The 17244-nt window shown below is 37.3% G+C and overlaps 1 protein-coding gene across 4 annotated transcripts in view; it reads left to right on the plus strand.

The window, feature by feature from the left end:
* DISP1 (dispatched RND transporter family member 1) overlaps positions 1-17244 on the plus strand; it is a 226377-nt gene that overhangs the window by 195337 nt on the left and 13796 nt on the right. For all 4 annotated transcript variants that reach the window (XM_043924469.1, XM_043924468.1, XM_043924467.1 and 1 more), the window contains 3 exons: positions 8741-8770; positions 15994-16117; positions 16949-17076. In XM_043924469.1, coding sequence (XP_043780404.1) covers positions 8741-8770; positions 15994-16117; positions 16949-17076 — 282 coding nt within the window. The remainder of the gene's footprint in view (positions 1-8740; positions 8771-15993; positions 16118-16948; positions 17077-17244) is intronic.

Below are 17244 nucleotides of genomic sequence, written 5' to 3' on the forward strand. Positions count from 1 at the left end.
TTCCAATATTATCTCCCCTACTCAATATTTTGTACTATACCTTTAAGTTTTTATTATTTTCTTGTACTATTCTCTAATTGCTTCTTGTCTGGAAGTCACATTTTCCTGGCAGATTGTCCTAAGCAGTGGTTCAAACTCTGTGTAGGCTCTATTCCAAGACCTACTGAACCAGATCCCTGAGGACACTGGAAATCTCTTTCTTAAATAAGCTACCCAGGTGATTCCAGTGAAGATCAGATTACATGGTGTCATTTAAACTGTGCAGTTAATACTTGAATTGAACAAAATTAACTGTAGATTTTGTATTAAATGTATTTTGTTTTAAGTTCTTTGATAATTTGTGATCTGTGTATAGTGTTAGCTATTTTCATCTAGTATATAGTTAGCTGGGATGTTTTCATTCTTCCTAAAGTCTATGTCAATGAGAGAAATTTTCAAATAAAATACTTCAGTCACGTGTACCTAAATGAATAAGTATGCAATTTCTCTCTGTAAAGTTCTTTTCCACTTCTTTGTAACTGTACAACGAATATATGAATACATTCTCATGAAGGATTCAAAAATATAAAGTAAAACTCACTCTGGATTCCTTCTCTCATGGTAAACAAGGCTATTGATTTGCCATCTTCCCTTCTGAATTTTTAATGTACATTTACATATTTTATATAGTTTTTCTCAAAAATGCCACATGAAATTATATTGAACTTTCTCACTTTGTCTTGGCGCCCTTTCTGTATCAGTATACATCTGTGTAAGTGTACCTCTGAGAATTTGTTCTGTGTAGTGTTCCACAGTATAGATGTACTACCGTTAATAAGCATCCTTCTATTAATAAATGGGCCTTTACATTGCTGTCACTTTTTTCCTTACTGTAAACCACACCTCAGTGAGATGCACGCTTATGAACATATACCATTTGCTCTTAAATAAGATCTTGTTCTGCCCTCCTTTCCATTTCTGGTTCACAAGTAGTATCTCATAACCTCCATCAGTGTACTCTTTTCCAGGTTGTGGCCAAAAGTATAGGATCAAGGCAGAAAATTCACATTCTAGACCTGGCTCTTCATTGACTTTCTCTGTAACCTTGTACCTTTTTCTCCTTTGTTATATGAAAACAAAGATTAGAAGGAACACTTTTAGAGTTTCCTACAGTTCCAGCAATTTTCTTGTTTTAATTAGGCTTGTGGGTATGATACTATTTATTTTTATTATATTCAGCTAGTAGCAAGTGCCATTTGAATCTTGTAAAGTAAATCATAAAGGTTCACTATGCTTATGAACAAAAGGGCATTACACTTTGGTCCTCATTAGTCTTCTGCATTACTTCCTTCAGTTCAGTTCAGTTCACTTCAGTCACTCAGTTGTGTCTGACTCTTTGTGACCCCATGAATCGCAGCACATCAGGCCTCCTTGTCCATCACCACCTCCCAGAGTTTACTCAAACTCATGTCCATAGAGTTGGTGATGCCATCCAGCCATCTCATCCTCTGTCGTCCCCTTCTCCTCCTGCCCCCAATCCCTCCCAGCATCAGGGTCTTTTCCAATGAGTCAACTCGTCGCATGAGGTGGCCAAAGTACTGGAGTTTCAGCTTCAGCTTCAGTCCTTCCAATGAACACCCAGGACTGATCTCCTTTAGGATGGACTGGGTGGATCTCCTTGCAGTCCAAGGGACTCTCAAGAGTCTTCTCCAACACCACAGTTGAAAAGCACCAATTCTTTGGCACTCAACTTTCTTCACAGTCCAACTCTCACATCCATACATGACTTACCGGAAAAACCACAGCCATTACTTTGTTGGCAAAGTAATGTCTCTGCTTTTTAATATGCTATCTAGGTTGGTCATAACTTTCCTTCCAAGGAGTAAGCGTCTTTTAATTTCATGGCTGCAATTACCATCTGCAGTGATTTTGGAGCCCCCCAAAATAAAGTCTGACACTGTTTCCACTGTTTCCCATCTATTTGGCATGAAGTGATGGGACCAGATGCCATGATCTTAGTTTTCTGAATGTTGAGCTTTAAGCCAACTTTTTCACTCTCCTTTTTCACTTTCATCAAGAGGCTTTTTAGTTCCTCTTCACTGTCTGCCATAAGGGTGGTGTCGTCTGCATATCTGAGGTTATTGATAGTTCTCCTGGCAATCTTGATTCCAGCGTGTGCTTCCTCCAGCCCAGAGTTTCCCATGATGTACTCCGCATGTAAGTTAAATAAGCAGGGTGACAATATACAGCCTTGACGTACTCTTTTTCCTCTTTGGAACCAGTCTGTTGTTCCATGTCCAGTTCTAACTGTTGCTTCCTGACCTGCATACAGGTTTCTCAAGAAACAGGTCAGATGGTCTGGTATTTCCATCTCTTTAAGAATTTTCCACAGTTTATTGTGATAAGACATTGAATATATGTCCCCTGTGCTATCCAGTAGGACCTAGTTATTTATCAGTTTTAACTCACATTTTTTGATTACTAAGTTCATCTGTTTTCTTAAAGACAGTTGCCTCATACTCAAATATTTAATTTCTGCTCAATTTCTTTTTTAACATTTATAAAGAGATGTGTATTTGTTACATGCTCTCTAAATATTAGTCCACACCCAACCTTTTCCTTGCTCTCCTAGTTTATTTTCTAAAGATTTTTTTGATGTAGACCATTTTTAACGTTTTTATTGAATTGGTTACAATATTGCTTTTATGTTTTGGTTTTTTGGCCCCCCCAGGCATGGTGGGATTTTAGCTCCCTGAGGAGGGATCAAACTCGAACTCCCTGCTTAGGGAGCAGAGTCTTAACCACTGGACTGCCAGGGAAGTCCCTCTCCTAGTTTATATTTTTGATGGTAGTGGGACTCTGGTCAGTTACAGTAGTTTGAGATGTCAAAGTGACCAGTACTTTTGAGTCAACATCTCTTGAGCAGTCAGGACATGCATTACGCAAGTAGTTGTGGTTATTGTTATCTTTCAAATCACTTGACACAGACCATAAACATTTAGCTCTGGTGCATGAAGGTGAATTAGAGGCCAAGCTTAGCTTGTCTACAGGGTATCTGTTTCATCTTCACATTAGACCCCAAGCATGCCACTGATGATTCATGGAAATACTTAGTGATAAAGATTGGTTTTGTTTTTGTTGGAAATCTTTTAAAGAATGCTTATGAAAGTGTGGATTCTTTATTTTCAGATACTTTCTTTGTAACATGCCAGCATTGAACTGAAGTTATTAATTGCAGGATACCCCTTTTACAAAAAGACAATGTGGCACAATCCTGTGGGACTAAAATATGGGACTACTGAGACTAAAATATGCTACTTTAAGCATTTTCTTGTTTAAATTTGGTTACTACCATGAAGTGGAAAATGTATTTCCTTCACAGCATTTTAGTTGTTCAGAAATATACAGAACTCTTTTTTTCCATAGCTTTGGTTTTCCTGAATGCTAGGAAGAGCTATTTGGAATTTATGAAACTTGATACTGTCCCTTTCTAACTTGTTACATTAATTTTGCAGTTACCTCAACAATTGAGCTCTCTAGATGGGTGGAATGTTTTCATGTTTTAGCAGCCCCATTACCCTCACCTTACAATCTGCCATTCTTTTCCCAAAAATTACCATAAGAAAGAGGAAAGGTGAGGGAAACCTAGAAATAGACCATTTGTAGCTTTTCTACATTCCTTCCTGTTTCCTGTTAGCTTTTTCCCTCCCATACTTTTTTTATGACCTTTTTAAAAGATCTTCCTTTTTTCTGCATTTCTCCCAACGCCCATCGTCCTGATTACCCTTCTTTGTACCCCCCACCCTCCCTTCTTCTGAGAACTTTACACTCTGGTTAGTTGGTCCCTTAACCAATATATGTGCACATACCACAGTTCACTGGTCATCTGAGCTGGAGCCAAGGTTCTCAACTGCTATTATACAGTTCTCAAATGTGAAGTGCCAGAGGCAATTAATTACTTAGAGTACTGAGTTTGCAAGTGCTTTATTTCTTTTTTTTTTTTTTTGAAAGAAGAGTTGAATTTAGCTCTACAATCATGTCACTGTTACCCAGTCACATACAGAAATGTTTTCTTGAGTGGGAGAGAGAATGACACTCCAGCTAGTCATCTGGGGATTGTGCACAACCCAAGCTTATTTACACTACAGCCTGTAGGAGTTGCGTTGTGGAGCCTGCAAATGTCATCCACCTTGGGGCTTTTTCTCAGCAGAAAAGAAAATGTCTGCAACCCTAACCAAAGAACAAGCAGATGTTTCCACCTAAGATTATTATTTTTTATTTGTTTTTTTGGCATGTGTTTTGACCAGATGCTATTAAAAGGTGAGTGAACCTTGGAAAAACATTGTTTCTGTCTTTTTGTTTTTACCAGTTGTTATTTAGCAACACAAGACTGAGGTTAGGAGGAAAAAATTTATTCTGCAGATTTTATTAGATAGCTATTAAAAGTAGCAAATCAGAAAGATGGTACAAATGAAGAAAGACTGTTTTTGACCATGAAAGTATGTGGTGGATTCCCTCCCTGCCTCCTTAAACAGCTATGTTCTGGTAAGAGACTGTAGGGCAGAATTCAAGATGGCAACACCTTAAACCGTAAATCAAACAAGTTTCATGTTTTACCTGCAGTTGTGGTTTTGGTGTTTCAAACATCTGTTTGTCATGTCCATTAGTATAAAAACTTCAAAGGGATCTAATGTTTTCCCAGGAGGTATCTTTGCGGTAACCTCAATTTTTCTTTCTCAACTGATGTCAACAATCTCTACTTATTGTCTCAACTTTAACATAAAATGAAGTTTTTATTTTTTACTCAAGCAGAAAGAATGTGATGAATATATAGTTGTTTCTGTCCCTTGGGAATAAATTAGTTGTAGATCCATGAATTTCTCAGTTTAAAAAAAAAGTTAATGGGGGTGAATAGGAGGGAAAAAAATATTTATATTTGTAACAACCCAAAATGTATATAATAAAATATCTTTTCTTTTTGCAACTGCTGGGTATAATCCAGCCCAGAGCTGTGGCTCTGGGGATCACCTTCAGTCTAAAGACAGCAAAATCTGTTAATTTCTTGTGGAAATTCAAGGGGTAGTTTTGAGAATGTATAACTTGAAAAATGAGAGTGACAAATTAAGGTTTTGTGTACAGGTTAAGTGACTGGCTTCTTTGGTCATTGTCTTAGTCTCCGTCTCTGTAAAAATAAATTTTCTTGCAAAGCTCATTGATAGCTTCATCATTGGTGTTCAGGTAGCATGTTCTTTAAAAAGCAGTGTGTGGTTGTGGTGATGGTCACACAATTCTGTGGAAGGACTAAGACCCATTAACTTGTACACTTTAAACGGAATAATTGTCCTTGGAAGGAAAACTGTAACAGACCTAGAGAGTCTGTTAAAAAGCAGAGACATCACTTTGCCTACAAAGGTCTATATAGTCAAAGCTATGGTTTTTTCAGTAGTCATGTATGTGAGAGTTGGACCATAAAGAAGGCTGAGCGCCAAAGAATTGATGCTTTCGAATTGTGGTGCTAGAGAAGACTCTTGAGAATCCCTTGGACACCTAGGAGATCAAGTCAGTCAATCCTACAGGAAATCAACCCTGAATATTCATTGGAAAGCCTGATGCTGAACCTGAAGCTCCAATAATTTGGCCACTTGATGGGAAGAGCCAATTCTTTGGAAAAGACTTTGATGCTGGGAAAGATTGAAGGCAAAAGGAGAAGAGGACAGCAGAGGATGAGACGGTTAGATAGCATCACTGACCCAGCAGACATGAGTTGAGCAAACTCCAGGAGATAGTAGAGGACAGAGGAGCCTGATGTGCTGCTGTCCATGGGGTTGCAAGGCATCAGCATGACTTAGCAACTGAACAGCAACAAATGTGAACTATATCTCAGTAAAACATATTTTTTAAATGTCAATATATAATTATATTTGAGAAGACTGAGGGGTTTTTCCCTTGGTAGATTTCCCTTGGTACCTGTGTATGCATTTGGGTTTCCCTGGTGGCTCAGACAGTAAAGAATCTGGCTGCAGTGCAGGAGACCTGGGTTCGATCCCTGGGTCGGAAAGATACCCTGGAGAAGGAAATGGCAACCCACTCCAGTGTTCTTACCTGGGGAATTCCATGGTCAGAGAAGCCTGAGGGGCTACAGTTCATGGGGTCACAAAGAGTCAGAGATGACTGAGCATAAGTTACAATTAGATATGTAAGGAATGTCTATGGCACCTTTAAAGAAGTTTTTACTTTAACCTTTCTGATTAGCCACCAAATTAATGATTCTTGCAGCATCGAATAAAAGGGCCTCTATTATAAGATTCAGAGACACAAGTGAAAACTTGCAAAATGTAGTAAAGTGGTGAAGGAGCTTATGAATGTGTTGAAGTTACAGAGGGTGCGTTTGTGTCTATGTGTATGTTTAACAGGTAGATAAACAAATAGAAAATAGAGCTAAATTTACTTGTGTTGATATTTATGTCTTCATTTTTTTGCTGTCCATTGACTACTGATTTCACATCTGTTGAACCTGAGAAAAGTAATGAAAGATTCATTAATTTTCATTAATAAAAGATTCATTAATTAACTAATTCATTAATCCAGAAAACTCTGATCTGACATCTACCAGGGACCCTGCATTATACTAGATTATGGAGATGTGAGCACAAATAAGATAGGTCCCTGTGTATGCTTTTAATGTCAGTTTTTAGCTTTTAAAGGGAATTCTCTTTATTGTATATATATTAAAAAAGAATATATTTTAGGGTTGATTTCTTTAGTAATGCTAAAGAATATTCACAAATATTTGGTCTCATATTTATTTGTGAAGCAACAAGGTCTCTTATGCTCTTCTTACTGGAAACTCTAAATTCCATATCTCCCCAAAGAAATACTACTTATTTTCATATATGACAGTCTGTCATATATGACAGACTACTTATTTTCATATATTTTCATATATGACTTTATCCCTATGTCATTTTTCCCCCTTGGTATTACAGATTGACACACACAAGGCTAAGAACAGCAAATTGGAGATCAGGAAACATGAATTCTCTCTGCAGCTCTGTTCTTAAGACCCTGAATGACCAAAGGCAAACAGAGGCTCATCTCTAAAAATAGGACTGGGATGGAAATTGGGATATGTCTTCTCTAAGACTGTTTCTAGTGCTTGCAATCTCTGGGGTTCTTTCATCTCCTTGAGTATAATATTTTTAAGGGGCTTAAAGTCATCAATGAGGACATGTACAAAAAACATGAAGTTTAGAACATATGCATCTTTTCTGTAAGCAGATTGATACCAAGTACATTCTGGAATGTGAGTTCCATGAAGTTTGAGACCCTGTTGGTCTCATTCATGGCAATACCAGGAGTTAAATAAATATTTTTTTCAGAATGAACACATATATATTAGTGAGACATATAAATAGAGAGGGAAAAATAAGAAAGGAAACTTTAGATTTCAGTTCAGTCGCTCAGTCGTGTCCGACTCTGCGACCCCGTGAATCGCAGCATGCCAGGCCTCCCTGTCCATCACCAACTCCCGGAGTTTACTCAAACTCATGTCCATCGAGTTGGTGATGCCATCCAGCCATCTCATCCTCTGTCATCCCCTTCTCCTCCTGCCCCCAATCCCTCCCAGCATCAGGGTCTTTTCCTAACAGAGGTCTAACTACTGGAAGAGTAATAGACTGAAGTAGAAAAACCAAAAATAGATGTTTCATTTTGTTTTGTTTCCTCAAAGTATGGGACAGCCTGGTGGCAGATTTCAGATTAGGAGAGAGTACACCACTGTAGGAAATTACTCATTTACTAAGCAAATATTTAAGTATCCTCTCAGTATTATTGTAATGGTTATCAAACCTTTTGATCTCACAGCCTTTTTACACTTTCAAAATTATTACGGATCCAGAGGTATTAATATTTTATATGTTATATCTGATATGTACCACATTGGAATTGAAACTGAGAAATTTAAATTTTTTAATTTATTTCTTTTAAAATAATGACTGTAAGCCCTTTACATGTTAATATAAGTTATGAAAAATAATTTCCAAAATGAAAAAAAACTTTAGTGAGGTGATTAGCACTGTTTCACATTTTTGTAAGTCTCTTTGATGTGTGGTTTAATAGGAGACAGCAGGCTTCTCATACTTGCTTCTGCAGTCAGTCTATTGCAGTCTGCTCTTTGGTTGAAATATATATTATGGAGGAAACCCAGCCTTAAAGAGATATGGGGTTGGAAAAGGGAGGCCCTCAAAAACCCTGTGAAGGATATGAGGAACTCCCAGGGGTCTTCATCCCACAGGGGAAGAACCATTGTCTTCCAGAATGGTGAAACATGAGCAGTGAATTTTGTAACTACAGAGGTGATATGATATTTCTAGCTGAAGAAGGTATTGATGTCCAAACTAAAAGAAAAAATATGTTGGGAGATCCTTGATAAGTAAGAAGCAGCTTGGATTGGAGACAGGTATGTGGCTTCCTGTTGTGAGAGAGATGAGGGAATCTGTAGCTATAGGTTTGGAGAAAGTCTGGTATGACTATGAATACCCTAGGAGGTTGTGATGAACATCTGAGAATATGCCACCTACTGGCATAACAAGGTGGTCAACATTCATTATTAAATCCAAAATCTCTCAAATAGAAATGTCTTTTTTAACTCTTCAAGGATTCGTTCATAAGGAGAGATAATAAGTGAAATGTTAAATGTATAAAGCATTTGTTTATATTATGATGTCTTGTTTCTGATTGTTTTTCCTTTGCTTTTTTCCAGACCATCCAGACCTTTCAAGTTACCAAAAAGGTAAAGTAGTCTGGATCATCTTATGAAATAAGTATGTGCTTTTCCCAGTTTAGTATTTTCTTTAAGTTTTGCTGCTGTTTTTGCCTTCCTCATTTGTATTTTTGTGAAGGAAAATTATATTTCCTCGGATTTGGCTGCTTGAGGAATCCTGAACTCCAAAAAGTGGTTTTAATCCCAAGGGAGTCTTTTAGCCTTTAAATTCTAGTTGGGTTTGATCACTTATGGGCTTCCTGTGGTTCAGCTGGTAAAGAATCTCTCTGCAATGTGGGAGACCTGGGTTTGATCCCTGGGTTGGGAAGATCCCCTGGAGAAGGGAAAGGCTACCCACTCCAGTATTCTGGCCTGGAGAATTCCATGGACTGTACACCATGGGATCACAAAGAGTTTGACACGACTGAGCAACATTCACTTTCACTTTGATCATTTATATTTTCATGATTATTTTGAATTCTTTCCTGTAAGGCTTGGCTTCTCAATGTCCTACTTATTGATGAGAGAGAAACCATCCAGTCAACTGCCATGACTTGAACTCACAGCAGTTTATTTCAGATGACTTGTCTGTGTCTCTTTATAAAAATTTTGTTATCATGTTAAGATGGAAGTACTCTTTTATGTGGAAATTTTTAAGTTTTTTTTTTAATAGAAAATCAAAGTTTTAAATGGACAAGTGTTTCCGAAAAAAAGCATTGTCTCATCAGATGTCCTTGTGCATGGTGATTCCAGATATGAGGTTATTAAGAAATTCTTCATGATATTTGAAATTCATTTGCTAAGGAAGCTCAGATGCTGATAGCTCTGAAGCCTTCCTCAGGAGAGTTATTCTCTCTTTGGAGTAAGATTGCTACATAAATTTTAATTAGTAAATTTCTTTTATATTTAAAAATATTAATTTTTAAATTGTAATAAAATAGACATAGCATAAAATTTACCATCTTAACCATTTTAAAGTGTACACTTCTGGGGCACTAAGTACATTCACATTATTGTACAAACATCACCACCATCCGTCTCCAGAACTTTTTTCAACCTGCAAAACTGAACCTCTGTACTTATTAAATGGTACCTGCTCATTTCTTCCTCTCCCCAGCTTCTAGCAACCACCATTCTCCTGTCTCTATGAATTCCGTTACTCTAACATCTCATATGAGTGGAAAAGCACAGCATTTGTCCTTTTGTGACTCTCTGATTTCACTTAGCATGTTGTCCTCAAGTGTCATCCATGTTGTAGCATGCGTCAGAATTTCCTTCCTTTTTAAGACTGAACGATATTCCATGGTATGCATATACTACATTTTTTTACCCAATTTTGCAACAAAAAAAATTATGGAAAAAAGATGAAGGAAAGAGGTTATACAAGTAAATATGACACATGAAGAAAATGAATTTCCATTTTTCTAGAAATAATAGGGTCTTCTTAAATGACCAAAAGTTTTATATTTTGAAAGAGTCATATGTATTTTTCTCTGTTAAAAGATTTGTATTTTTAAAAGTCTTAATTTCTTCTTTTCAATAGATGCACATGTAAATACAACTTCTTCCTAAAATTAGCCTTTTCTGATTCCCCTTTCCCACCCTAGCTGAAGTAATCTTTTCCTTCATAGAATTCACAAAATTTTTTAATCTGTATCCCTGTAAAAATATACCTCTGTTGACCTAATTCTGTAGGTATTTGTGTACCTGTCTGATTTTCTGAATTAGGCTCTAACTTCCTTGAGGATAGTTACTCATATCCTCTATGATATCTGCTATGATTTTATATATCACTCAGACAGTGGTTATCTGCTATGAGTTTATTACCAGAAAACCTGCATCTTTAATTACTATGTAATGCTAACTGTTGAATGAGTTTATTACTTCACAAGAAAGAGTTCGATACTGTTTTCTTCTGTGAAATTCCATAAGCTTCAAATATTCCACTAAATTGATAGTTGATGCCACTAGAAAAGTTAGGATTAATAACATTTAGAAATGCTTACCCTTAAAAGAGAAGAGGGATAAGGAAAATATATTAAAGGAAACAAGGGAAGAAACATAGGAGGAAGAGATTTTTTTTTAGGAAGCAAGCAATAGCTAAAGTGTTAAATATAGCTTAGGTAAAAGAAGATGAAAACCAAGACAGTTAGTTGATATTGGCAGTTTCAGAAGACTCACCAGAGCAAAAGCCAGGCTATCAGGGGTTAAGGACTGGGTAGTTGGTCAGGAAAAGAGGCCTGAGGTCCAAGGTACTCATACTCTCTACAGCCTAGCTGTCTGCTCAGAAAGGAAGGGGAGAAAGAAGAGAGGGTTTCCAGAAAGGCAGCAAAGGTCAAAAGAAAAAAATCTTTGTAAACTAAGAGAGGAAAGTTTACTACAGAGGGTCTTATTGTAATACAAATGGTCCATTTAAAACAGGTCCCCCATGTCACATGAGCATAAGTTTGCCCAGTAAGAACTTCATTTATTTGTTTTAATAGTTATTGCTGATCTTTTTCCAGAGTAAACCCAATAATAAGGTGATTGAGAATCTATGAGTAAATTTGAGGGGCTTGCCATGTATGCGTGTGTGCTTAGTCATGTCCGACTCTCTGCAACCCCATTCTCTGTAGCCCACCAGCCTCCTCTGTCCATGGGATTTTCCAGGCAAGAATACTGGAGTGGGTTGCCATGTTCTCCCCTAGGGATCTTTCCGACCCAGGGATCAAATCCGGGTCTCCTGCACTGCAAGGAGGATTCTTTACCACTTGAACCATCAAGGTCCATATACCTCTTGAAAACTTTAGCAGGTCAGGAACAGCCTGGATCAGGGTGCTAGGCAGCCTGCCCACTCACTTAGATCTGCAGTTTACCCACAAACGCAATCCATTCACCCTGCTCCTGTTATCTGTCATTTTATAGAAGGAGAATGAATCCTTCATATCTGTACTGTTTGATATGTGACCTGTTGAGATGATGATGTGCTCTTTTATATTGGGTTAGTTTAAAAGTTCATTCAGGTTTAGCCATACCATCATATAGAAAAACCCAAACAAACTTTCTGGCCAACCCAATACAACAGTGCCATGGGTAGTGCTGCAGGCCTAACCTAAGCAGCTGATGCAGCAGTAGGGCCTTGAGGAAAACCGTCACCTGGTCAGTGAGTCATTAAGAAATGACTGCCTGCTGTCATCCAGGAGTTGGAGAAGTGGATGGCATGTACAATTATGTTGTAGCATGGTCTAAAGATTAGATCAGGCAGATGAAAGACAATTACTACATGGTATACAGAGGAACATATTATAGTAAAAGAGTGGTCCTTTGGAAAATTCTTCCAATGCATGTGTAGTTGACTTTTCAGAGAAAAGAATGTGCAGGTCCTTTATTCAAATTTAAACTTAGAATATGTACCTTGAACTCAGATGCATCATGAAGGGAATTAGCTAGAAAAATATAGCTGTAAGATTTATAGGTCATTTTTAATTTCCTTTACTTCTCCAGTTTTCCTGCTTTATTAGATTTTTGTCATAATATTACAACCATTGTCTGGGTTTCATGTTATACATGAAACTTTTGTTTCCCACATGGTGCCCATAGCTACACAACATCGTAGCATAGACAGCAGGAAGCAGAAATAGCCTCAGTCATTGTGTGATATTTAGGAGAAACCACTGTCTGAGTGATATTTACTCAAAAGAGTTAGGGCTTTCCCCCCATGGTGCTTTATGTCCTCAGGATAGTGATTCCATTTCTTAAGTGTGAACAGTTGTCTCTAGGAAAGGTTAGCATGTGAAACATGTGCTGTGTGAAGAAGTGGACTTGTACTAGGGTAAGGTTAAACATGTTTGGAAGAAATGTGCTGAAATCACTAATGCCGTAAAGTTTCCAATTGTAGTCAGTGCACGGATATGGTAGAGAGCAGTGCTGTAAAATCAAAACCAAATGTTTTCAAAGGCAAGAAAAAGCAATTATTGAATGAGTTTTTTAAGATTGCTGTGCATGTGTGCAGATTTTTCAAGAACACAAACAAAAAGTCATTATATAGGTAAATTAAACCACAGTATGAAAACTAAGCAATTTGGGGCCCGTGGCCTTCTATTGATAACATGTTTGTAGGTAAAAATGCATAACTTCTGGTTTATTTGAAAGAAAATTGATCCATTTAATATAAAGTATAATGAGTAATTGTGTAAGCCTGGAGCCCTTTTCACTTCATAGGGCTGATATTTTAAAGGTCTAAAATGTAAAGGACTTTTTTTTAAGCCTGAAGCAATGAACAGAAAGTCTCAAATGCGCTATTGACAAAGGATTTTATTGCTTCAGACCAGTTACTTTCATCTTGGTTTGCATTTGGTGGAGAAGGAAATAAAGTATAGAAAATATAAGCATTGGGTGTGTTCTGGAAATACGAACGATTCTGACCACTTGGTGTTTACATTTGAACAACTACAATCAGCATATTGTCATTTATGTGTTTTCAATACATTCAGAATTATTCTTAAATTATTCCACCTTATCTAGTATAATTTTTCCTTATTGAGTTTTTAAATGCAGAATTTACAGTCTAGTGAATCATGTTCAAACTCGAAGTCCTTTGGGTCTACATGATTTTGCACAGAGAAATTAAGAGTGTGGCTGAGGAATTTAATTCTAAATGACAATTTTGGAAAGCATCTGTTTGTGGCAAGTTGACTTATTCTTGATGTCTTTTGTCTCTCTTGTGTTCGAATCAAGAGATGATATCATAGTGACTAAGAAGCCAGACTCTTAAACCAGATTACCTGGCTTCCTAGCTTTGTGACTTTTTTTTTAAAGATATAATTGATATGTAACATTATATTAGTTTCAGGTGTATAACATAATAATTTGATATTCATATGTATTGTGAAATAATCACCACAATAAGTCTAGTTACTATTCATCACTACACACAGTTACAAATTTTTTTTTCTTTCTTGTAGTGAGAACTTTTAAAATCTACTCCCTTAGCAACTTTCAAATATACAGTATAGTATTATTAACTATAGTTACTGTGTTGTATATTACATCCCCAGGACATACTTGTTTCATGACCGGGGCCAGCTTGTGACTTTGAACAAGTTATTCAACCTGACCATGCCTCAGTTTCATTTCATAAAGTTGTTGTGAGAATTCTGTGAGATGATAATCTATGTAAAGCATGAGAGCAACTGGAACTCTTAGTGGGTGCAAGCTATTCTTTATTCTCCTAAGGTTGCTTTTAAAAGAAAAATAATGAAAAATGCCTGTGCAAGTAAGCCCTTAAAACATAATTATGTTATACTTTAACTTTCTTATTAAAATTTAATGTGAAAATCTCCATGAAGCCAGATCTATGAAGTTTAGCGATCAGAATATAAAAATCAGCCATCTATTCTTAGAGACATCTTGTAGCTTTTTTCAGAATTGTAGAGCCACAAGCTTTCCTTGAACTGCCAGCATGATTTTGAAGAAAAAACTAAAAATATCTGAGCAAGAAGTCTATTTCAAATGAGCCAGAAATAGCCATCACAGCAGCCCAATGAGCTAACACTATTGAGACTTGAAGAGTAGTTGTCCAGAAGTTAGATGTTTCTTTTCTTCTCTAATAAAAATTCAAAAAACCTGAAGTTGGCAGAATACATTTTGAATTTTAGAACAGTTCAATTTAGTCAACTTCTATTAAGCACTAAGTTGTTAGCTAGATCTGCAAGCATCAAGTTAGGAAGGCCTGGTCCAGGATCTGATGGAAGGGCCCAGAAACAGGTCTTTCAGTGGAAGATAGTGAATGAGGGTATGGGAAGGGTATCGGGAGAAATGACTTGACTGTGGGTTTGGTAACAGGAGTTTCTGAGGTGTAGTAAGAAAACACAGCCAGGCCATGGTGATTGGAGAATTGAGGGAAGATAGATACGTGGGTGTTTGTTCATCTAATCAATAGACAGTGACCAAGCACCTTTTAAAAGGCACTGTTTTGCAGACAGGATCTTCTGTATCATTTTTGTATTTGCACAGCAGAAATAGAGACACAGACGCAGAGAACAGCTGTGTGGGTATCAAGGGGGAAGTGGGGGTGGGAGGGATTGGGAGATTGGGATTGACATGTACATAGTACTGATGCTTTGTGTAAACTAGAGGACCAATGAGAACATACAGGGAACTCTACTTAATGTACTGTGGTGGCCTGAAATGGGAAGGATTCCCAGGGGAGGGGATATAATGTGTGTATCTGTATGGCTGATTCATTTTGCTGGACAGTAGAAACAAACACAGCATTGTAAAAAACTATACTCCAATAAAAAATAATTTTCAAAAAAGAAAGTATATAAGTGTTTAGCAAAAAGAAGGTGGCACTAATACTGTACTAAATCAACCACTCAATCAATCAAAAGTCTCTGCCCTCATGTAGCTCACAGTCCAGTGGATAAGTTCATTATTGTTGTTCCGTGTCCAACTTTTTGTTTTAACTAAAAGGAAGGTTAATAGGTTTATGGGGAGGTTTCAATTTGGTTTGGTTATTCTTAAAGACTTACAGGCTTTCCTGGGTGGCTCAGCAGTAAAGAATCTGTCTGCCAACGCAGGAGACGCAGGTTTGTTCCTTGGGCCAGGAAGATCCCCTGGAGAAGGAAATGGCAACCCACTCTAGTATTCTCGCCTGAAGAATTCCATGGACAGAGGCGGCTGGCAGGCTACAGTCCATGGGGTCACAAAGAGTTGGACGTGACTTAGCATCTAAAACAACAATTCTTAAAGCTTTACCTGAACCTGTTTACGGGCTGGGTTCTTTTTCAAGAGGTGATGGAGTGAAAATAGGGAGAAAGGAGTAACTGGAGAAACAAAAGTTCTGGAAGAGACTGCAAAGAGGATGGAGCCTCTGTTAAAATATATTTCTTTCCACTTAGAAAGTGTAGATTCAAGATCTTTTTCCCAGGCACAGATTTAACAATGAAATATTACTTGTCAGAAATGGACATTATGCTCACTTTCAGATGGTTAGATAGCATCACCGACTCAACAGACATGAATTTGAGCAAACTCCAGGAGCTAGTGAAAGACAGGGAGGCCTGGCATATTGCAGCCCATGGAGTCACAAAGAGTCAGACATGACTTAGCAACTGAGAAACAACAGTTTATAATCTCATTAGATCTTTCATTGACAAATACCTGTACTAGGTCTGAAGTAGGAAGAATGAACAAATTGCTCTGTTAGGTAGTGAAAAAACTTTACTCTGCTTCTAAGCGGCTTTCTCTGTGATCTCTCTCTGCTCTTGTAGTTACGCAGCCCTGATAGCAGACTGGCCTGTGGTCGTCTTGGGCCTGTGCACGGTGTTCATCGTGGTCTGCGCCTTGGTTGGAGTATTAGTGCCAGAGCTTCCTGATTTCTCTGATCCATTGCTGGTAAGGAAAACTGAGCCAATAGAATCTGCTGGTCTATTTTATTTAGCCTTCGAGCATCTCAAAAGAATGAGCACTTTAAGACACTTTGTCTTATGTTATCTAGTACCCTCTCTTTTGAAACCTTCTCAAGCCATCAGTAAGTACAGTCATTTTCTGAAAGAGGGAAGACTTGTCTGTATTCTCAGGTTCTCAAAGGGGGTCAAGGAACTTGCTCACCATCAAAAATCTGGAAATCTGTTTCTTGGTCTCCATGTTAACCTAAAGAGCTGTAAATTGGAGAATCTGCAGACTATAGAAACATTTTCACAAAATCTTTAAAACCAAAATGTCACTTTTTTTTCCTGAGGAAGTTAAAGGAATTTCAGTGTTACTAAGAGAGAGCAGGGTCTGTTTTTAAGGATTGATAGATGTCCCTCAGGTGTGGAATAGGGAGGAAAATATGAATGAGGATAATTATAACGATAAACTCTTTGTAAAACATGCATAACATAATTTAATTTGACCATGATGTTTTATAACATAAAAATAGGTATTTACTAAATGCTAGGGATGCATATAGAAGAGAAGCTTCAGATAAGTTTTTTATCCTCCTTTTTCCTGAGATATGTAACATACCAAAGAATCAGGCTGATTTGTCACAGTAAATAGGTGATCATTATTATGTCAAATCATCTTGTTTTAATGCAGTTCACCTCTGGAGTAGCTGTGAGGAACGTATTTATTTTCTGTTGAAAGCTATCCATCACCTTGACATTGCCTTCCCAAGCTGTTATAACTATACTTAGCCTGAAATGAAGTACACTAATGGGAATTTGTAATATTTTGCCTTAGGGTTTTGAACCAAGAGGGACTGCAATAGGCCAGAGACTGGTCACATGGAATAACATGGTGAAAAATACAGGATACAAAGCAACATTAGCAAATTACCCCTTTAAATATGCAGATGAACAAGCCAAAAGGTAACCATTTATTAACTTTTAGACAAAACACTGCTAATGAATTCCACTTCTAAACACTGCCTGAGCAAAGCAATTCCATCTGAAATGTGTGGCTCAAATTCTTTACCACTGAACTTGTTAAAATTGTCATTGTCTTTTAAGATTGTGTTGTCTGTTAGTGAAGGTTTG

This window comes from Cervus elaphus, chromosome 14, assembly GCF_910594005.1.
Source record: "Cervus elaphus chromosome 14, mCerEla1.1, whole genome shotgun sequence".
In the NCBI taxonomy this organism is placed as follows: Eukaryota; Metazoa; Chordata; class Mammalia; order Artiodactyla; family Cervidae; genus Cervus; species Cervus elaphus.